The 23145-nt window shown below is 35.7% G+C and overlaps 4 protein-coding genes across 8 annotated transcripts in view; 3 read left to right on the plus strand and 1 right to left on the minus strand.

Annotated features, from left to right (window-relative positions):
• The window catches only part of tmem184ba (transmembrane protein 184ba), a 12293-nt gene extending 5395 nt beyond the window's left edge, over positions 1-6898 (plus strand). Inside the window, exons 4-11 of one of the 4 annotated variants that reach the window (XR_014609070.1) lie at positions 1889-1979; positions 2150-2225; positions 2317-2408; positions 2506-2675; positions 3277-3471; positions 4647-4673; positions 4837-5996; positions 6063-6898. Coding sequence is in view for 2 of the 4 variants with exons in the window: in XM_084135920.1 (XP_083992046.1) it covers positions 1889-1979; positions 2150-2225; positions 2317-2408; positions 2506-2675; positions 3277-3471; positions 4647-4673; positions 4837-5066 (881 nt within the window). In the remaining 2 variants the exon portion in view is untranslated. Of the gene's footprint in view, positions 1-1888; positions 1980-2149; positions 2226-2316; positions 2409-2505; positions 2676-3276; positions 3472-4646; positions 4674-4836 lie in introns of all 4 variants that reach the window. The other 3 variants (XR_014609069.1, XM_084135920.1, XM_084135921.1) reach the window with 3 other exon arrangements.
• Positions 6899-6943: 45 nt separating this feature from the next.
• Positions 6944-13478, minus strand: maff (v-maf avian musculoaponeurotic fibrosarcoma oncogene homolog F). Its single transcript, XM_084135922.1, has 3 exons — positions 13244-13478; positions 11199-11272; positions 6944-8797 (listed from the first exon to the last, which is right to left on the minus strand). The coding sequence occupies exons 2-3, from the start codon at positions 11232-11234 to the stop codon at positions 8354-8356; spliced, it is 480 nt and encodes a 159-aa protein (XP_083992048.1). The 5' UTR covers positions 11235-11272; positions 13244-13478; the 3' UTR covers positions 6944-8353.
• A 1444-nt stretch (positions 13479-14922) lies between these two features.
• On the plus strand, positions 14923-18686 carry tomm22 (translocase of outer mitochondrial membrane 22 homolog (yeast)). Its single transcript, XM_084134380.1, has 4 exons — positions 14923-15174; positions 15963-16081; positions 16185-16302; positions 17906-18686. Exons 1-4 carry the CDS (start codon positions 15082-15084, stop codon positions 17978-17980), a joined length of 405 nt encoding a protein of 134 aa, XP_083990506.1. The 5' UTR covers positions 14923-15081; the 3' UTR covers positions 17981-18686.
• Positions 18687-19441: 755 nt separating this feature from the next.
• Positions 19442-23074, plus strand: dmc1 (DNA meiotic recombinase 1). Of its 2 annotated transcripts, none has more exons than XM_084134845.1 (14): positions 19442-19573; positions 19859-19916; positions 20110-20154; positions 20233-20379; positions 20486-20568; positions 20888-20940; positions 21049-21090; positions 21178-21250; positions 21349-21440; positions 21533-21606; positions 21726-21840; positions 22021-22081; positions 22153-22269; positions 22758-23074. In XM_084134845.1, exons 2-14 carry the CDS (start codon positions 19860-19862, stop codon positions 22825-22827), a joined length of 1029 nt encoding a protein of 342 aa, XP_083990971.1. In that variant the 5' UTR covers positions 19442-19573; position 19859; the 3' UTR covers positions 22828-23074. The 2 variants fall into 2 exon arrangements, with proteins under 2 accessions (XP_083990971.1, XP_083990972.1); XM_084134846.1 differs by lacking the exon at positions 19442-19573 and adding an exon at positions 19641-19751.
• The last annotated feature ends 71 nt before the right edge of the window (positions 23075-23145 follow it).

Consider the following 23145-nt stretch of genomic DNA (forward strand, 5'->3'; position numbering starts at 1 on the left):
TTGGATAGGCTTAATTGGGTGTGAGACTGTTCCAAATGTTATGTGGGGCAATTAAAGTGGGAGGGAGAGATTAGTGAGCTCTTGTTCACACTAACTTGACCTTCAGCTGCACCGCTGTCGGTTTCTCGCACACTGAAGAGCAGCTGTGGCTGCAGGGTCCGTGTGCTATATATAGAGCTGAGATCCAACCTCCACTGTCACTGTCACATGCAGAGATTCACACATTCACTGCCCCACAGAGCAAGGGACGAGGACAAATTAACACCCTCTGGTGAATATTGGCACAGTTCAGTCGCTTCATAAGCAGGAGCACAGTTCTTGAATTGATCTATTTGAGTCACACTTGCACGTTTCATACCGTTTTGCTTGATTTAATAGAGTGGTTCTGGACATAAAAAAATCCCATTCATGTTACAAACATTATAGAAACGTTTCATGATATGTGATTCCAACTTAAATTTTTTACGTAAAAAAAACCCTCAAATTAATACCATTATTTACTTTTTTTTTCAGACCACAAAAGGAGAAATAAAAAAAAAAGCCCTGCACTTATACATAATGGCAGTGAATAGCGACCAAAATCAAGCTTTTAAAATATATTTATTGTTTGAACGTTAAAGCAAAAAAAATAATAAAAATGTACAGAACATTAAGACTTCTGGAACAAAACTAGAACATAAATAAAATATTAATTTTCATACATCACAGTTTGCTACTTTATCAAAGTTATTAGTTGTTCTGCTGGACACATTTATTTAATATTTTCAATGCATAAGAGGTGGGTAGTTCAATCATCCCAAACCATCTGATCCACTTGATTGCAATAGTGTAAAAAGGCAATACAAGTCTTTAGGTTTCCCTTTAACTACAATGTCAGCTTTTCGGAGGCAAGACTGCTGGTCTTTTCTTTAACCCATTGACTAGACGAGGGTCTTTGGGTCTTTTTCCATTTTAAAACAATAGCACGCTTGGCCTGTAGCAAACATAATAAACACGCGCAGCCGTCCACTGAAGACCAAAGGCTAAGGTCAGGATGTTTGTTGAAAAATACATTAAATTTCAGTTTGTTTTTCACCAAACCCTATCATATACCCCCAGAACACTTAGAATATATGACGTGTTGCATTGGATAATTCTTTTTTTTATTGATTTTGGTCGCTATTCACTGCAATTGTATGGCTTCAGAAAAAATTCGAAATGGTAAAAAAATAAATAATAATATTTCACAATATTATTGTTTTTACTGTATTTTTGATCAAATAAATGCAAGCTTGGTGAGCATAAGAGAAATCAAACAGAGCCCCAACGAATGAACGGTAGTGTACATTTTGGCTTCAAATCAAAGTTTGTAATAGTGTGATTCATCTCTGATCTGGTTGGTTTGATCCGTGCCTTAGAACTCTTATGGAGAAAATTAATGGGTAAAATACCAAGACTACTAAAAATGTATATAACTGTGGGTGTCCTATAATCTGGTGTAGAAAAGCACATGGTGTACTCAAGGGATGAAGAATGCTGGTATTTACAGTCTTTTTTACAAAATTTCGTGCCATGCCCTGAACATCACGAGGGATGTTTCGCCGTGCACCACTGTGCCATTGTTTGGCACAGCCTTTTGTTGGTGTTTGGTGAAACTCTGATGAGGGGATTTAGTCCGAAAGGTCCGCTGTGCTTGACTGCCAGTGCCACAGTATGAGATTAAACTGCCTAAGAAAGGTTTTTCTGATCATTTAATCCACAACATTGCTTACAACCAAATTTGTTTGCTGTTTTTGTATTGAAAAATGATCACAAGACTCCGGTTTTTTGTATCACCCTTGTGAGATGAAAATACAACTGCAATTGTATTCCAATGCTAATTCAATCTATCTTTGAATTTTTTCCGCAGCATTTGTGATCTATAACTTCTTGAGCCTTTGTTATGAATATCTTGGAGGAGAGAGCGCTATCATGGCCGAGATCAGAGGAAAACCCATTGAGTGAGTGTCATATTCCAGTTATTCTCATGTGAAAATGTTTTTTAGTAATGCATGCCTCAGGATCAGTTCTCTTACTGGTGTACGATGAGACACTATAGGTGCATTTGTGCAACTTTAAGTTAAGTAATAGCTTCACATCTTAAATAAAACCTGTCTTTGTTTGGCTGCAGGTCCAGCTGTATATATGGAACATGTTGTCTTTGGGGCAAGACCTACTCCATTGGCTTCCTTAGATTCTGCAAACAGGTTTGATTATTAAATGCCTTTTGTAGTCCTTGCACCTTTTTATAAATTATCCAGGTATTTTGAGTAATTTGTTTGTTGGTTCTTTTCACAGGCCACTTTACAGTTCTGTGTGGTAAAACCCCTGATGGCCATGATTACAGTCATCCTACAGGCTTTTGGGAAGTATCGTGATGGAGACTTCAAGTATGTGCTTCTCATGTGATGTCTGTAACAGTTTAAACTATGTTGAACTGTAAGATTTTTTGTAAGGAACTGAATTCTTGTATTTCTGATCCCACAGTGTCGCTAGCGGTTATCTGTATGTGACTATCATCTACAACATCTCAGTCAGCCTGTCCCTCTACGCCCTCTTCCTGTTCTACTTTTCCACCCGAGACCTCCTCAGTCCCTACAGGCCCATGCTCAAGTTCCTCATGGTCAAATCGGTCATCTTCCTCTCCTTCTGGCAAGGTCAGCAGATCTGCTGCTTAAGAAATATTCAACAAAAGGTCAAAATTGGCCCTATTTACTTAAAAACAAGTCTTATTGTCTACGTTTTTCTAAAGGAAAAAACCTGCTCCACCCATGAAATAACTGTCTTTTTCAACCAAGGCGTTTATGCTACACAATTATTGTTTTAGGCATCTGCATGCTATGTCAGTTCTTTAGGGATAATTTCAAGTCTGACTCTTTTTTTTTTTGTTTTTTTTGTTTTTTTTCTTTTTTTTTGTAACTTATTTTACAGAATATAGTAAGTAGAGCTTGCGACTAACGCATTCATTTGGTGTGATTATTTTGGACACATTATTATCAATATTGCGCACAATTTAGTAAAACAAGGGAACGAATAATACCGTGTGCACGATTTACTTAAAACGAGGAAACGAATTAGTAAAACGTATTAGTAAGTCATGGGAATGATTTGTTGATTCGTCATCACAAAATACATATTTATTCCCGCATGTCATGTGCGGTGCTCTGTACTAGTAGTAACAGTGATGCAGCTTCATGTTAACTTCAAGGTATTTAAAGCTATTGGTGAACTGGTCATGTGATCTTGCTGGTCTTTCAGGCATGCTGCTGGCCATCCTGGAGAAGTGTGGTGCGATTCCTAAGATCAGCTCTCCTGAGGTTTCTGTCGGCGAGGGAACTGTTGCGGCTGGATACCAGAACTTCATTATTTGCATTGAGATGTTCTTTGCAGCATTGGCCTTGCGACATGCGTTTACATACAAAGTCTACATGGACAAAAGACTGGATTCCCTTGGTGAGCTTTAGACCTTTGCTTCTTTGTTAATGAACAAATGTTGTATGTTTTTTCCCTTCTCCAGTATATGTAAAATGCTTATTGTTAAAAAGAAGTTTAAATACACACTATTGTTCAAAAGTTTGGAATAGGTAAGATTTTTTAAAAGTTTTTGAAAAAAGTCTCTTATGCTTACACAGGCTCCATTTATTTGATCAAAATACAGTAAAAACAGCAATATTGTACAATATCATTTTCTTTCTATATTTAAAAATGTATTCCTGTGATGGCATTACTCTGGTCTTCAGTGTCAGATGATTTTTCAGAAATCATTCTAATATGCTGATTTGATGCTTAAGAAACATTTCTTGTTATAATGGATGTTAAATATTTTTGTGGAAACTGATTTTTTTTTCCACGATTCTTTGATAAATTTATTTAAAATAGACATTTTTGTAACAGTATAAACTGTCACTTGTGATCTATTTAATGCATCTTTTCTGAATAATATTAGTATTCATATAAGTATTAGTATTAATATAATAATACAAGAAGTATATGTACAATAAAAAAAAAATCTTACCCCAAACTTTTCAACCGTAGAATATATATATATATAGTGCTGTCAAATCGATTAATTGCATGTAACATAAAAGTTTGTGTTTATATAATATATGTGTGTGTATATATATATTATTATCTTTATATATATATATATATATATATATATATATATATATATATATATATATATATATATATAATATAATATAATATAATATAATATAATATAATATACATACATACACATATACACACACACACACACACATATTATATAAACACAAACTTTTATGTTAGATGCGATTAATTGATTTGACAGCACTAACACGTGTATACAGATTCCAGAATGTTTTATTGAAATTTCAAGAAAAGTCACTCTCTCTTAACGTTTTGTCAGTGATAATGGCTTGGATCTCATGACTTTCTCTTTTCCTTTTCTGCTTCTATGTAAATCATCATTTATTCCCCAATCCATCCATTAATATGGCTGATCTGTTATTTCAATGCTTCATTTTTTTTTTATCTACCTTTCATATTTTCTTAATTTTGTTTGGTCATCCCATGCAACACATCCAACCTTCCGCCCATTTCCGTCCTTTCTCTGTTTCTCATTTTCATGCTGCACTCTAAAGGCCCTGTTCCTACATATGGACAGTACGGTAGGCTACAGTTCTTGATCTTAACGCCCATCTCCTCTATTTGATAGTGCAGGGACAGTGAAAACAAACTATAAGGGATAGTTTGACCAAAAAAGAAAAGTCAGTCTTTTCTCTTCTCTCATGCCGTCATCAACCTTTAATTAAGTTCTCCGTCTTTCTCAAGGTCGCTGTGCCCCCATGAAGAGCATCTCCAGCAGCTTGAAGGAGACCATGAATCCTGGAGACATGGTTCAGGATGCCATCCACAATTTCTCCCCAGCCTACCAACAGTACACCCAGCAATCCACCCTGGAGCAGGGAGTCACCGCACCGCCCGTATCCCGTAATCACAGCTGCTTGAGCGCCCGGGACAATGAGAAAACCCTGCTGCTTAGCTCTGATGATGAGTTTTAACTCGCTTCCCATCGTCCTGAACGAAGGTACTCCGCAAGGGACTGTTTACTGCTGTGGTAGTGTAATGATGAGGTTAAGATAACGTAGGGACAGGTTATTAAAGGACCATCTTAAGCAAGTAGAGACGTCGTTCTAGTGCAGTAGAATATGAAATTAAGCTGCTTATACTTAGTCGTTAAAACAGACTTCAATGATGCGCTTTTGTCCGATGTTGTTTATACAAAGACTTAAATAATACATTCATCTGTACGTTTGCATTTTTGGCCAAATTTTGAAATCCTACATGGTCTGACTTTTCAGCATTTGAATTGATGTATTTTTTTTAAGCTTCTAGTTTTACATAGTGGATGTTTGCACATCCCAGCATATTTATAAAGAGCAGTGTATTGGAGGGCCGTTCAGTGGGAATGTTTCCGTTTCTGATTTACAAGTTCAAGTGCACCTTTGCTTCCCTTTCGTCAGTGTTTATAGCTCTCCCAGTGATTTAAAGGGCAGGTACAGCTGTGAATGAGAGAGCACAGTGACAGTAGAGGCAGTACCAGCTGTTTAAACACACCGTTGTTGTTTTGACGGATGATTTGAGGGACGGGGAGAGGTTGATGGTCCACGATAAGATTACAGATTAATGCAGTCTGGATTATAGGGCTGTAATTGAAGCATTACTTGTCTGGTGCAGATTAGCACAAGCTTTTGTGAAAGTGTGACCACGGCAGAAAAACATATTTCTAGGTTAGCGGAGCGGTTTAAAAATAGATTTAGGTTATGTTTCTTAGTGTATTTCCACAGAGAAAGCAGTCAACTATCCCTTTAAAGGGATAGTTCACCCCAAAATGAAAATTCTGTCATAATTTACTTGCTGTCAAGTTGTTCTAAACCTGTATGAGTTTCTTTCATCTGTAGAACACAAAAGAAGATATTTTGAAGAATGTTGTTAACCAGACAGTTGACGGCACCCATGGACATCCATAGTAGGAAAAAAAAAAAATACTATGGAAGTCAATGGGTGCCGTCAACTGTCTGGTTACCAACATTCTTCAAAATATCTTCTTTTGTGTTCTACAGAAGAAAGAAACTCATACATGTTTTGAACAACTTGAGGGTGAGTAAATTATGTCAAAATTTTCATTTTTGGGTGAACTATCCCTTTAAATAGGCATTGATCCTAGATATCCCACTAGAGGGAAGCATTTCTCACAGTTCATTCCCTTTATCTTTATGGGACACGCCTGTTATCACTGACCTTTTGAGAGCCACACCAAAGTCTCTCCCATTCTTTAGAAGCTTCCGCCACTGCGCTTTACCTCTTCAGATAGCCGTAGGCCCTTGATAACCAAGCGTGAAGCTTGCGGTTGGTTATGTACGTCTTTGGAGTTACTTATTAACTGTCCTACGCTTTTATTGGTACAATAGAGGCCAGTATAAACACAATGCAGCTGGAACCAAGTACGAGTATGTGTGGTACCTGCTTATAGTTATGTTAGTGTTTTGCAGTGTATTCTTTGTAAGGGGAGGGCTTCTTTTAATAATATAGACGTTATTGTAACTTGCACTAAGCAGTTTTGTATATTTAGAATATTTTGGCAAGCTATTTGTGTACCATCGCACCGTATGTTATTATTCAGAGAGTGGTTTAAAGTAACATAGGAACGCTATTACATTTAAAAATATATATATTTTGTGGAAACATATTTTGAAGTTACACTAAGACGTTCTTTGTACTGTCATGTTATTTGAAACAGAGCATTATGTATTACTATGTCAAAGATTTTGCTTCTATTTTTTTTTCCCTTGATGCTCTGACCTAGGAAACAATAAAGAATTTTGTCTGTAAATATTTGTGCGATAGTTTTCACTCAATGAACACATGTAATTCTATGTACAATATATACAACATTTATTTCAATTAAATGATATAAAATAGACAATGAATTTACCATAGAAAAATACAGATAATAAATACAAACGTCAATAGTTTTTTTTGTGTGTGTGTGTGCTCTGCCCTCTTACAAAACATTCGGCACATTGTTCTGAAGCACAAGTGTCATGGGCATGATATTACCAGGTTAGATTCTCAGTACTGACGATGACATCGCTAACTACACTTAATTAGAAAATCACCAGAGATATCCACGTTACCTGATCATACAGCATTACCCCGTTTACTAGAATAAACCAGGCATGTAGTTAGCAAGAGTCATCTCAACAACCATGGGTTAATGTACATGTGATATCATTTTTGTCTTTCACTTTCCTTCTGTCACTTTCTTATCCTCCTTTTTTTCCCTCCCATGTGAGCCACAAGTGCTCACTTCTCCTTCTGGCTGCTCTCTTCCGTATTTTTCTCTAATTTCACATCTTCCACAGATTCCCCTTCCACTCTCTTTTCCTTCTAATGGTTTTTTTTTAATATTCCAGCTTTCCAAAATATTCAGATACGTTTTAATCATAAATAGCAAATAATATATATGGTCTTGGTTTTAAATACAAAAATACCACTACAAACAAGTCGCTCTAATATTAGTACAAATATGACCCTCACACATACTGAATCATATTACAAGTAATGGGGCTTTATACCTTACCATTACTAAACTAATAACTCATTACAACAAGTAAACATTACAAAAAAAAAACAAAAAAAAAACAAAAAAAAAATAAAAACACAATAATTAAAAGAATGACCCCAAACTAGTCAAACAGAAGTAGTATATAGACAGATCACAGCACTAATTACCTTCAAACATCTTGTTTGGAACACAAATAAAATAGCTTTTATGTCTGTTGTTGAACATTTGTCTTTTATACAAACATTAAAATATATATAAATGGCATGTATCAATAGTTCTGCAAGTTCTCTAGTCCCATGATGATACATTAATACCAAGGAGATATTCCAGCAAAACTAACCAGCTTCTGAAATGTTGGTGATCCCACATGATAACAAGTTTTAGGACTATTTTAATGTATCACCACCCAGAAAGCACAGTAATGGGCATAGAAATAGCATAATGCTATCATTAGCAATAGCTTTGTGCAGACTTCTGCACTTGTCATATTCGAGGCCACAACAACAGTACTGAGATTATTCTTGGACATTTATTAGACTGTATATTCAGTCTGTGTGTGTTTATATACGTAAGTGAATCTGTAATTCCCAAGTGGTACTTGTTTTTCTTCCTGTATATGTGAGTATACATGGTCCTGTCTGTCTGTCTGTCTGTCTGTCGGTCGGTCGCGATCATACTGTGTACCTATGTGTGTCTGCGTCTCCATGAGAGCGTGGGGCTCTAGGATGCTCCCTGCTCTCTAGGGGTGTGCACCTGTTGCGGTGTCTTCACTATGGTGATGACGGAGGCTGTGTTCAGACGGGGTGTGGTGGCGAGCAGACTGCCTCCTCCAGATTCCAAACCTCTGGCAAAGCGCTGGAGGGCAGCGAGACGTGCACCCAACCCTTCCAGCTCTCGCCTCATGCCTGCGTTCTCTGCACCCAGCCGCTCCACCTCCCGCTGCAGCTCCTTCTTCTGCTGCTCCAGGGCCTCTCGCTGGGACACGCGCTTGACCCGGCAGCTCGCCGCGTAGCCGCGGTTTTTCAGCGTGCGCCGCCTCTGCTTCAGCTTCTGCACCTCCTCGCGTGACAAACCGCGTAAGTGCATGTTGAGCTCGCGCACCGATAGCGACATGAGCTCGCTGTCGCTCAGCACTGGGACGTTCTCTCCACATTCCCTCTTCACCTGAAACAATGGGACAGTTGTATGAAGCTTTATCAGGGTTAAAGATTTCGTTTCAAAGATGATTTAATAGCCACAATTTATAAGTGATATTTTAGATCCAATAAGTATTGACTAGAAAAATGTTCACTACAAAAATTCGGTAACACTTTTAACGTATTAACTAACATGAACTAACAATAAGCAATACATTTGTTACAATATTTATTCATCTTTGTTAATGTTAGTTAATACAGCTGTTCATTGTTTGTTCACGTTCACAGTGCATTATAACTAATGTTAACAAATACAACCTTTGATTTTAATAACGTATTAGTAAATGTTGAAATTAATATTAACTAAGATTAATAAATGCTGTAGAAGTATTGTTCATTCTTAGTTCATGTTAACTAATGAACCTTATTGTAAAGTGTTACCAAAAATTATCATGCTTTTTAGTGAGATTATAGGTTTGAACTGATTTCCATTCAGTTAAATTTCTGTGATTGCCAGAAAAATAGTTAAAATGTTTCAGGTATGTAATATTGGTGCCTGTATCCACCTTATTTTTAACGTAAGAACAGTCGCGGCCATTTGTAACTTGAATGCAAGTAGGGCTGCACGATATTGGGAAAAAATAACATTGCGATATTTTATTTTTCTGCGATATGAAATCTAATCTAATTTTTTCTTACAAACAAAAATGGGGTGAGCACACTTACATTCTCATTTTAAATGATTTAAACATCAGAGTATTATTTAAATTAGAGTAAATTATTTGTTTGTAACTTTAGGATATGGTTTGAATTGTTAACATATTAACTAACATGAACTTACCATGAGCAATACTTTTGTTACTATATTTATTAATCTTTGTTTATCTTAAAACACAGCTGTTCATTGTTTGGTAATGTTACTTCACAGTGCATTAACTATGTTAACAAATACTGTAAATAATAGTAAATGTTAACTAATGTAGTTAAATAGTTTAATAAATAGAACATTATTGTAAAGTGTTACAGATTTTTTTATACACCAATTCAGACGTCTCGTGAGTTCAGTGTTGGACAGGTCAGTTGTTTAAACCATTCATTAAATTGAATCGGTTCAAAGGAATCATTAGTTCGCGAATCGGACGTGTACGGCACGCGTTGTGTAATTATCTCGGCAGTTTAGGATATCGCACAAGATTTGACAACACAGAAAACATTTTATCACTGGATAGTTTTTTTGTTCGACACCATCGTGATATGCGCGAGAGAGCAAGACAGCGCTCGTGTTGGTTGAAGACGGTGAAGGTGAGCGCGCGCGCGGCCGGGGCTCGCTCGCTCTCTCTCTTTCTTCTCGTTCTTATATGCGCCCTGTTAAACTGACAGGACTTAAAAACACATGCAAATGATAAACTTTCACTCTATGATGGTTAAGCTGTGCAATTAATCCGCGAATCAAGCTTTGGCCGGGGAGCAGCTGGCCCGTACGGTTAATGAATAACGGATCAACTACGACAGCCTACATGATCGCACATCCTGCGATGTGACTATCGTGGATTCGTACATCGCGATATCGATGCTTAAACGACACATCGTGCAGCCCTAAATGCAAGGCTTCAGTTGTCATCCACTTCGTTATTTTAGCTGTACGAAAACAGCCCTTTATGCTGCTAGATATTAAAAACTGGTATTTCTTATATTATTTTAATTTATTATCATATTCATAAACACACTGGTTTGTAGCGGAAATAGTTTTACAGTTTACCTTGCACCTTATTCTTCTAGTTATTTACCAATTGTGGCTAATGAATCATAATTTTTGCACAATCACAGAAAATAGCTTACTTTTTGGGGGATATTTTTTCAGCTTATAACTGTATATTTCATTAAGTGATTTAATGTTAATATACTCAAGTCATACTGATAACCACCATAATAATACAGATGGTTCATCATAAGTGGCTGGTCCATAAAACATGGCCAGAATTTGTATATAGACAATGCACAGGATCTCACACACACACACAAAAACACCATCAGCGTAACACACCTGGCACTAAAACAATGCAGTACACACTAAAGAAAATGTAAAACAAAACAATATAATGTACATTACCAATAACATAAATGAGAATAAAAGAAATATATAAAATATAATGATGTGTGATCATAAAGAGTGATCGGGAAAGATCCACGAGCCGGGACTCGAACTCGGGACACCCAAAGCACAACTGCGCTATTTGTCTGTGCGCTGCCAATGAGGCTATTGGCGCCGACACACAAATGACAGTTTTAAGTGTATATGGTAAGGTAACTTAGTTAACCAATGAACAGTTTTTTTACTGTAGCATTTTACGGTATTTTCTTATTTTTTATTACAAACATTTTCTCAGTGTGTGACAAAAAAAATTTGTATTCAGTAAAATTATCTTTACCTTGAGGGCTTTACTAGCTCTGCCGTCTGAAGTCATTGTCTGGTTTTATGTATCCCTGAATGTATCCCTGAAACCTGTAAATACCAAAAATAACAGATTAACATCAAATGAATGTTATATAAAGACCCAATGTATTGTGAATAGTCAAAGCTAAAGGCTCGACACATTGAACCGACTAAATTCACAATGCAGCAAAAAGCCTTGCGTGACTTTCATAAAAACAATTTCAATGACTCAAATTTTTTATTAAAATGTTATTTTATTAAACAAATTCATTAAGTGACAGTGACATCTTCCGCTTGAAGAAATGTACACTGACATAACAGCGTTACTATACAACAGAAATGACAATCTGCTATGCGAGATGCGCCATGATGTGATCATTCGTTTTTTAGTCGATATCTGTCGGTGGTTGGCTTTTTTTTCTGGCATAGTTTTTTTTTATAGATTTCTTTATTTCTGAAAAATACTATACAAGTAATAAAGAATCAAGAAGTTGAAGTATAAAGGCCACTTCACACCAAGAACAATAACGATAACTGTATTCGCATCCACACCGATATGGTTCCGTTTAAGCTCGTGCTTCAGTTTTGCTGTCTGCCCTTTAAATACTCTGGCTCTTTAAATCAGGAAGAATTCTGATTGATTGGCTGTCAATGTTTTGTTTTTATCATTCATCAGATGGGGATAAAAAAATCATTATGAAAATTATTCCAATGCTATTGTTTCTCTGTGCCATTATCGTTATAGTTTTAGTGTGGACTCGATTTTTAAAACGATTACTATATTGTTATAGTTATTGTCCTTGGTGTAAAATGTTTATTTTACAGATTCATTATTAATGTTTTTTTAAAATATTGATTCATTTTCCAATTAATTATTTCTAAAAATGTAATTGCAGCAATTGTTAAGCCTGCTATTTACCATCTTTAAATAAATAATGTGATATATATCGGCTTTGTATCTTTAAGATATCGGCATCAGCCATCAAAAAAATCCATATTGGTCGACCCGAACAGGTGTATCGCGTCATAGCTGTTAATGTATAGTGGGTTACAATTCTTGTTTCCATATTTTCTAAATCTAGACTTCCCGTATCCAAACTGTAGCACTTTTTTTCTTTACAGTGAATCATGCCTGGTCAAAGTCCAGATGAAGAAGTAAACGCTGCTGACCATGAGTTTCCCGTCATGTGTGGGAAGTGCACCTATCATCCGCGAGCTGCCTCAAATAACCGCCTGAGCTTTTCCACAGAGTCACAGTGATTCAGCACAAGTCCTCCATTCCTGTCTTCGCAGCAGCTCCTTACTTTCTTTTCACATTTCATGTTTTACAAAATGTATAAAATTCCCAGTTACTTAGTCACAACAAATATTATCACTCACATATAAAAATGATCTCTCATAAAACCCAGATAGACGATTTAGTGAACAACAAAAGTCTTGGGCTGTCGTTTCCCCCCAAACGTCTTCAGTTTAACGTTACATGCTCCAAAATAAATATTGCGTTACGTACACAGCGAAAATTTAACCTAAATCTTTTAAATAACCAAGTAACCTTATATATAAAACATAATAAAGCGGTGTGGCAACGTAGGAATTCGTTTGACATATTTCCAGTTCAAACCAAACCAAGACATTGCTGACTAGTCGTTTCTCATAGTAAACAACATACACGTTTAGCGTAGTTCCTAAGCATAATACATAAAAAATGCTGATAAACATATACGGTATATATAAAGCTTACACATTTTAACGGTCTGAATCGACGACATCTACTACGCAGCTATTTCCTTATTACGCGTTAGCTTGTTGCTACACCTAACATCGTGATAAAACACACGCGATATGAGCTCATGATGACTAATAGTACTCAAATGTATAATATACTACTCCAAGTCATCTTAATACAACATTTAAGCTATAACAGTATCAATTGTGGATATTATAACACTGACTGCATGTACTACAGCAGCTTTGCTAACACCCCTCCGTTTCCTTAGTGTAAACAAATGTCGAAAGGAGGAAAAAAATAGAAAATCTTGCCTGGTGTTGATTTCTCCCTCTTCGCTAATTTCAAATGAAGATGAATATGGATCTGTCCACGATTCTCACTGCTGGTCCGGTATTTCGACTGACATGTACGTTATCGCAGCACGGCCCGTGTTTAGACGGACTAGAGAGCTAAACGCCTTTTTCCCGGAATCAGTCCTCCATCAGCGGGCTGGATCCTTTCATTCATAAAAAACACACACACAAGATGACTCAAGCCTTTAAGAATGAGGGCGGGACCTCAGCGCACAAAAATATCAGTCAACAACCTTGTGAAACTTCTTTTTATTAACCCATTTAATCCCAGTGACATTTAGGTCTATGTTTATGTTTATAATGTCTAAAAAAAGAGTTGATGTATTTTACAATGAAAGTGCAAACTGTCAATAATATTTACACGGTGTGCGCACAGCCGTTTAATTCCATTAAATATAATATACCATATAAGGACCATACCATATAAGGATAATAAATCTCTTAATAAAAGTTTTATTCATTTTAAGTTAGTAGCCTACATGCTAATCTTTTTTTTCTTCTTTTTTTTCTTTTCTTTTTTAAGCTTGTAGGCCTATTGTATCATTTTAACATTTCAATTCCCTTAAAGGGATATTTCAATTCCAAAAATTAAAAATTTGTTATACTATACCCTCAAGTTGTTCCAAATATGAGTTTCTTCAATCAAACAGTTGACGGCACCCATAGACTTCCCTAGAAAAAAATAAATTAAATTAAATAACTAAGTCAATGGGTGCTGTCAACTGTCTGTTTACCAACATCCTTTAAATATCTTATTTTGTGTTTAACAGAAGAAAGAAACTCAGGATTGGAACAACATGTTCCAGGCTGAGTAAATGATGACAACATTTTAATTTTGGGGTGAACTATCCCTTTAAATGTTTGAATTTAAATGTTGAAATTTGTATGGAAAAGCTACATAAAAGTAAAACACATGTAAAACAATCATATGTAAAACATGCATACAGCTGCCAATTTTTATACATAGGTCTTTATTTTAAGGCTATTAAGGTAATACTGCTCTTTTTCCTATGATTACAATACAAACAAACATGCAGGCTATGTGAGCATATTTGTGATCAATGGGGCAACACAGACAGACCCTTATTTTCGAACAATTAACTAATTGATTCACATTGTATTTACACATTATTGTTACATAAAAATGAACCAAGGTAAAAGTAATAATAATAATAATAATAATAATTGTTTAGCAATTCTTTCCCCCACAAAATTGCCTGTCACTAAAAAAGCTGCTTATGTTAATGTATTGTTCACTTACTTTAACCGTGTAGTTTTCCATTGATTACAACTGTGACCATGAATGAAACACATGCTTTCACTTAACATAAAAACGTCTTTAGACATGCAGTTTGTTTCATGTATTAAAACCAAAAGTGTTACTTTAATCAAACAGACAAACAAATAAATAATCTGTTGATTAGAAACTCCCACATAGGCATTCTTTCTCCTTTTTTTGGTGTAATGACGTGCAAAGTAGGTGATTTTGGTCTCCTCTTCCACTTCTTATTAAAACTAAGGGGAATTGTGTCAGTGAGCGCAATCTTCCACTATTTCATCGTCCACTGCTACGCAGTCACGAGCTGCAGTAAGACCTCCCCGTCGATAGGCGTCCTAATATGACGTTGTGCTTCCTTACAAGGAACCGGGGAAGTACATCCGTCTCACATGTAACCCAAGTGACCTCAGGTTTCAATGCGTGCTCTCTGCATCTAATTCATTGTGAAGCTGTAACACACCATTGTGGTCTATTCACAATTATAATTTAAAGCTTATAGACTTCCGTGATATTTTAAATGGCTACCATCCAGGAGCTGTCTCCAGACTCTGGCCGTGTGGAGACACGACCGCCCGAAGGCGAGATCGAGGGAGATGATGAAGATGAAGAGGTACTCGATTGCTTCTACAATTTTGACTGACCTCAAGAAAATTATAAAGATATTGGACAATGTGAAGAAACAGACCAAAGCTTGTTTGGTGCTGGCATTGTGAATATTAGCTATTTAGCCGGCCAAACTGGCATGAATTGAAGAGCCGCGTAACGTTTGCAGTTTGAGGATTTCTCTCACTTTTTTCTTTTTATTTATTTATTTCAGACATTTGTTCTGCACAAGTGATAAGTCAAATAACCATTTATCTTAGGAAATTATATATATATATATATATATATATATAATACACACACATATATATGTATGTATATATATATATATATATATATATATATATATATATATATATATATATATAATACACATATGAATAATCACACTATTATATTATATAATTTAATATATATACACGCATACACACACACACACACACACACACATATATATATATATATATATATATATAAAATATAATATATAATATATATATATAATGAATTATATAATATAATACAGTGTGATTATTCATATATATACACACAATTTATTATAAATAAATTACTCTTAGGTTATAGCGTCTGCCCTTTTAATATCAATGTTACCATTTCACATACACAAAGTATATTCCATTGCACACTGTCAGTAGAAACCTTCAGCTTTTACATGCTTGTGAGGAGGAATAAGCTTTTTCAGTGTGTCCTGAGTTACCATTTTGGCTGGTGGCGTGCGTTTTAGAGACTTAATTTTCTGATGTGATGCTCCAGCTTTTATTTCTTCTCTCCCAGTTGGATGAAACCATGTTGGAGAGGTTGTGGGGTCTCACGGAGATGTTTCCAGAATCACTGCGATCTGCAGCTGAAGTATCCGCACAGTGTTCGCTATCTGTAGCCAAAAAACTTTACAGGTGGGGTGCTGGCAGTTGACCTTACAATTAAAACAGTCAATTCTACACATGATGATTTTTTTTAGGCTACACATTTCAGCATCTTTTTTGTGCTCTCTTGTAGTTTCTCCCGCTCAGCTCTATGGGTCGGCACCACTTCCTTTATGATTCTGGTTCTGCCGGTTGTCTTTGAGACTGAGCGGTTACAGCTGGAACAACAACAATTACAACAGCAGAGACAAGTAAGTTGCACCAAAGTCCTGCATATGAACCTTCCTTCCTACCTTCCTATGATATCATACCCACCTAATTAGGGGTGAGCTCTATGACTGAAATCTTGTATGACAGAATAAGTATTTTTATATCATAGTACATGTATAACATATAGTTATTTTTGGTCAATAGTTTTAACAATTGTTGGTAGTAACTTCACAAACCAAAAGATTATCCATTCAAATTAAATAGTCTTATAAAATCAGTGCAAAAAGAGCGTCACATTATCTCTGCAACAATTGGGTTCTGGAGATCCCATTTGTTTTCTCCATATCACAGCTTGTTAAAGCCGCAGTTTCGATCTAATCTCAAACCTTTCTCCTCCTAATCTCCTTCATATCACTTTAAAATACAGCATTCTGTGCAGAATTCAAATGTGTCCGATATGTGTTCTGGTATGCGCCGACTTGCGCAAATGATCCGCTCTGTACTATCATCGCTCTGTGCTGTTGTGTCTCTGGACGAGAGCAGACTGTGCGCGCGCTGCGGCGGTTTGTGTGACACTAACGTGAAACCAGATTTCATTCATCGTCTATTTATAATGTAGGGGCAGGGACGGTTCAAATTCTAGAGAGCATTTGATTGGACAGAAAATCTTGATGAGAAGCTGAAGTCCAGAGCGATGTCATCAAAGTCATTGATCCATATTGGTGGAAGTGAGAGACTAAGTTTTGAATGCTTATATCTTCTAGATGTGTTTTTTTTTTGGGGAGCACACTAGCTTATAGATAACAGTAAGGTTAACATATTCATACTAAAAGCCAAGAAATTTAAATTGATTTAATTGGGACTTTAAATCTATATAATTGTTCAGTTTTTAATTCGTTCATTAATTCGTAATGCTTCATATGATTGTAGTTCCTTTCCCTCAGTAAAGTCTTTTACATTTGTCCTTTGATTTTTCAAATACTTTTTTGCTTCAAATCAAAGTTTGTAATGTTATTCACCTCATAGCTGGTGAATATAATAATATACAAAATAAACATTTGAACTTTACCTTACACATCCCTTAAAAACAGTTTCTTCCTCATCTCAACTTGTTTGGGATACGTTTATAACACGGTTAGTTGATAAGGGAAGGAGGAGGGAACCGGTGTACGTTCAACAACTTTAATAATCGCAAAACGAAAGTAAAAGCGACAGCCCCTCATGGACGACTGCCTCACATACATAAACAAAACAATGTAAGTGTCCAGGCCTGGTCCTCTCTCGTCCTTCACAGTCGTCACTCTTCCTTTTATGCTTCCGTTGCTCCTCCGTGAGAGATACGAGGCTCATGTCGTTCTCATGGCTCTCGGCCCCGCCCGCTTGCCACAACGTTCTACTGTATTTTTGCATTATTTCATGTTTCTTTGTCACTCCCACATATAAATAATGTAAAGCAGTCTTCACTTCTCTTACAAATCTTTAGTTAACACGTTAAGTATCTTTTCATTGAAATGCCTTTTATAAAAAAATTATATAAAGAATTTATCAAGCCTTTTTTATTTTAATGAAATTGTTTTACGTTTCTTTTTCATTGAAGTATGAATTAATTTCTCATTTGTTTTGTCATTTTCCTCCTTTTAATAGATTTTGTTGGGTCCAAATGCTGGCATGTCTGGAGGAATGCCTGGAATGATGCCTCCTGCTCCTGGAAAGCTGTGATAATGTATATAATGTAACATCCATGAGTTGTAGAAGAAGGGGAAAGAGAGGGGGAGCAGGAACTGGAGAAAAGAAGATGCTGTGGTTGGTCAACATCAAGAAGTCATTACCCTGTATAGATTCTGTACAATGGAGATCTTGATGACTTTTTATGAACTTCCCTCTCTCTCTGCCTTTCTCACAAAAACATTCTGCATAGACTGATGTCCAAGCTCTGACCTTTTACTTTTTTTATTATAGCTATCTAATAACATGTCTTTCAGAGAGAGACTATGGCATCTGTTGGGAATATTTTGGCTGTGTTGTAGGTGCATTATATTTCTAAGAGAGTGTTTACGGTGCAATGTTGGCCATTGTAATGCCGGATCAACACTGACATTGTAGAGAATCTATAACAGCATGTAAAAGATCTGTAATATTTATGAGGGCACGCAAAGCCAATGTTGATTGTGAAATTTTCTGTCTACAAATTATGGTTATTTCTTGTTTTTGGTTGAGAAATGTTAAAACCTCAAGAAGTGGTTCTCTACCAACAGTGTCTTTTACAGGTAGAACTAACATCATGCAAAGCTTCTGCAGTGTTATTCCACAGAAAAAGCCATACTGTGTGTAGAATCATTGTGAAATATTTGAGAAATAATGTTTCAAAACAATAGTGAGTGATCCTGTTTGCTCCACCTGATGGGAATAAAAACAAGTGCTCCTCTGTCCTTCTTTTGTGTATACTTTATATTACAGAATGACCTTCATATTTTGAAGCAACATAGAAGAGGAGGTGACGTGCGCCTCACTTATTCATGCAAAATGTCACACATTTCAGTTGGACACTCCAGTGATGATTGAGCAAAATAGCTTAGGTTACATCAACCTAACATTAATAATCATTTAACAAGGAATAAAATATTCCCACAGATTATCAGTCAACAAAGTTTTCCGCATAAAATCAATTGTTGAATTCGGAACCGCTTTAATATTTCTGCCATAGACAGGTAACGTAGTTCCGAATGCAACATATTCCTTCCCATTTTCCAGTTTCAATAGGTGGAAATGACGCAACAACGAGGAATGACGTCAATTTAAAAGTCCTCTAGTTCGTAAAAAAAAAAAAAAAAAAATACATTAATCATTTACACACAAGAAATATAGAAAAGATTTATTATTATTATTATTTTACTTTTATTTGGGAGAATAAAGTAGGATACATGAATTTTGAACGTCGAATTTTTTTTTTTTTTAAATAAAAGGCATGGTAAAACTTTTAAAACAGTTTTAGGTTTAGATTGAATAAAAATCAGCTACAGTGTGCTTGGTCTGTCAGACTTTCTTTTACTGTCTATGGTCAGACTGCCACCAGAATCATAAAAAACCTTTTACATTTCAGGTCGGTTTGGTAAAATAGAGGAAACAGAACCATTCTGATGTATTATAAGTAGTAGTTGTAGTTAAAAAAAAAAAAAAAAAAAACTTTAATGTGCATTCATTATTACAATCAGAACGCGGGAAAAGATGCGCGGCGCGCGCTGAAATGTCACTCAGCGCGAGATCACTGGCTTGAGCAGTTTCTGTCACCTTTCTCTGAGGAATAAACGTGAGGTAAAATGTCATTTAACGTTACATTCAGGTATTTTTGTCAAAAAAAGTTATTTTGCACCCTTATGACGAGGAACATGACACTATAACTGTTTATTTGACATCCACAGCGAGAGTTAAGAGCAGTTCTTTTGAAACGGGCTGCTAACAGTTGTTAACACCAACGTTAGCTGATTAAAGTGTAACGTTAAGCCGCCACTTTAACTAGATAATTACCGAATGACTTCACTAACTAGCCGCCGAAGACGATGTATTTAATTGTAAACTTTCTTTTTAAATCATCCATAGAATGAAAGTTTTGGAAGAGCAGGCTTTGGAGGATGAGTCGGGGTACCAAGAAGATGAGGTGATTCACATTCATTTCTATGAGCCAGCCAATACAATTTTAGTCGTGATGTCTTGTGTTTAATATTACATGTTTCAAAATGCACTTAATGAAAATATACAACTTAAATTAGACATACCCATTTGTCTTTTACTAGTTTGTTTGTGTATAACACAAATAAATGATGAATTAATTTCCTATAAAACCCCCTTAGGAGTCCTTTTTTCAAGACATTGAGCTCTTACAGAAGCATGGCATTGTAAGTAAACTAATGTTATTATGAAAGTTATGATAATCTCATCATGACAGTGACTGAATCATAATCTTTTCTCTTAAGAACATGGCTGACATTAAGAAACTGAAGTCTGTAGGGATTTGTACTGTGAAAGGCATCCAGATGACCACACGCCGTGCTCTCTGTAATGTAAAGGGACTGTCTGAGGCTAAAGTGGACAAAATAAAGGAAGCTGCTGGAAAGTTGATGGTAATTTGATGCGAATTCCCGTAATTTGTTAGCATAATACATATTTTTCAGTTGTATAGAGTTAATCTTATAGTAAATGTATACAATTTTGTCGTCTTTCTTGTAGACATGTGGATTTCAGACAGCATCTGATTACATTATAAAAAGGAAGCAAGTGTTCCACGTCACAACTGGCAGTTTGGAGTTTGAGTAAGAAATAACAATGTTTATAGCTCTAAAATAGTGAGCCTTGCTGATGACATGGAGGGGGAAAAAACTAGATATCTTGGCCATGATTTAACTAAAATGAGTTCAAAAATATGGCCACAAATTAATAAGTTGTGGGAACGAATTCTTATTTGTGGCAAGTTGCAACAATATCTATTTCCCCCCCATGTCATGCTAGGGCTTTGTACTAAAACCTACCTGTTGTTTTGCACAGGGCTGAACATTTTGTCTGATAAAAGTCATAAATAAAGTCATTATTTTACACATTAATGAAGACATGCTTTATTCATATTTTGTTTAGCAAACTCCTTGGAGGAGGTGTGGAGAGTATGGCCATTACTGAGGCTTTTGGTGGTATGCTGGTGTTATGATTATCAACCAGAATTAAATGCATTTTCCCATACATCAGTTCTACCAAAATTACATGTTTTTGTCTTTGTGAATCCTTTCCCGTACCTTCAGAATTCAGAACTGGAAAGACTCAACTCGCTCACACGATGTGTGGTAAGAGCAATAATATATAAATGGTATATTTCCAATTTAATTGTCATTTCAGACCATTAATGTCACTCTCCTTCTCCTTTTCCCAAGTAACCGCTCAGCTTCCTGGTGAATATGGCTATTCAGGAGGAAAGGTCATCTTCATTGATTCTGAAAACACCTTGTATCATTTCTGCACTTGCTTTCTTTGTGTCAAATGGATTTTTCTAAACCTATACAATATGGAGAATCCCTTTTCTCCTTAATAATTGTGAACACCAGTCGGCCTGAGAGGCTGAAGGACATAGCTGACAGATTCAAGGTGGATCATGAAGCTGTACTGGATAATGTGTTATATGCACGTGCATATACCAGTAAGATCTTCCCTCTTTTTTTAAAGCTGAACTTTTTCACTTAAAGTTTTGAAATGTCGCTTTAACAGGTTCTTAATCTTTTTCATTCATAGGCGAGCATCAGATGGAATTATTAGACTTTGTTGCAGCCAAGTTTCATGAGGAAGGAGGTGTTTTCAAGCTTCTTGTACGTCTGAGAGATAGAAGAAAAGCACTTGATCCTATCATTGTAAACGTTCTGAGATTTATATTTTTAGGAAGCGATTTTACTTGATCTTGTGGCCTTCGACAATTAATTTTTCACAGATAATAGACTCAATAATGGCTCTGTTCCGAGTGGACTTCTCTGGAAGAGGCGAGCTGGCTGAGAGACAGCAGAAGCTTGCACAAATGCTCTCCAGACTGCAGAAGATCTCTGAAGGTCTGTAAAAATCATCTTCTGTTATATAAATTAATGGGAAGAAGAGACTACTAGTATAATGGACCTGACATAGAACTTGATAGTAGTCAGTCTTATCTTCAATGAAGTAAGCTCATGATTTTAACTTGTGAACTTCATTTTTCTGAACTTCACTTCATCAATAATATCTATCGTTTGTAGAGTACAACGTGGCAGTGTTTGTTACCAACCAGATGACTGCAGATCCAGGGGCTGGAATGACGTAAGTAGGAACACAAAAACAAATAGGAAAGGGAATGTTGGGGAATTTTAAACTGATTATTATGATCTTAGATTTCAGGCAGATCCCAAAAAGCCCATTGGAGGACACATACTGGCGCATGCCTCCACCACACGCATCAGCTTGAGGAAAGGACGTGCTGAGTTGAGAATTGCCAAAATATTTGATAGGTAATTTCAAGATTTTCTCGGTAACGCTTTAAAATAAGTTTCCATCACTTTATGTTAGTTAACTAACAATGAGCATTACATTACATAAATAGTTACAGTATTTATTAATCTTTGTTAATAAAAAATACAACTGTTCATTGTTAGTTCATGTTAGCTCATGTCCATTAAAAAATATTAACAGATACAACTTTTGATTTTAATAATGTATTAGTAAATGATCAAATTAACATCATAACCTAGATTATTTTATGCTTTAAAAATATTTTTAATGGTCAGTTGATGTTAACTAATGTAGTTAACCAATGTTAACAATGCCTCCTTCCTTATTGTAAAGTGTTACTATTTTCTCTTTTTGTTTCTCAACTAACATAAAAAGAACACATACAATGCACAAGTTATGCATATGTACATTTATTTATAGATTTAGACAGTTATAGAATATGATTGTCATTTGATTTAAATGCACCCAAACCTCTGCTTTTCTACAGCCCAGACATGCCAGAAAGCGAGGCTACTTTTGCCATCACCGCTGGAGGAATAGCAGATGCCAAAGACTAAAAATCGACACAGAAAGCATGTTAACATAAATGTCTCCATTTTGTTCAAGATGGAACCTGTTCAAGTTAATGCATGAACTAGTTGTACCTATTTATTTACATGTTTACCTATTGTCTATTTGTTTATACATTGTATTTATACTTTGTTTATACATTACACATCTATATTTATAAATTGTATATTTTTAATTGTTTATGCACTATTGATTACATTAAAACGGTTGAATAAAAACTACTGCAGATTGGTCACATTTTTACTGTTAATATATTCCCGTTTTTTAATGTTGTACATGTAGGTTTACTATGATGGTCTTAATTT

This window comes from Abramis brama, assembly GCF_963993115.1.
Source record: "Abramis brama genome assembly, chromosome: 14".
NCBI lineage: Eukaryota > Metazoa > Chordata > Actinopteri > Cypriniformes > Leuciscidae > Abramis > Abramis brama.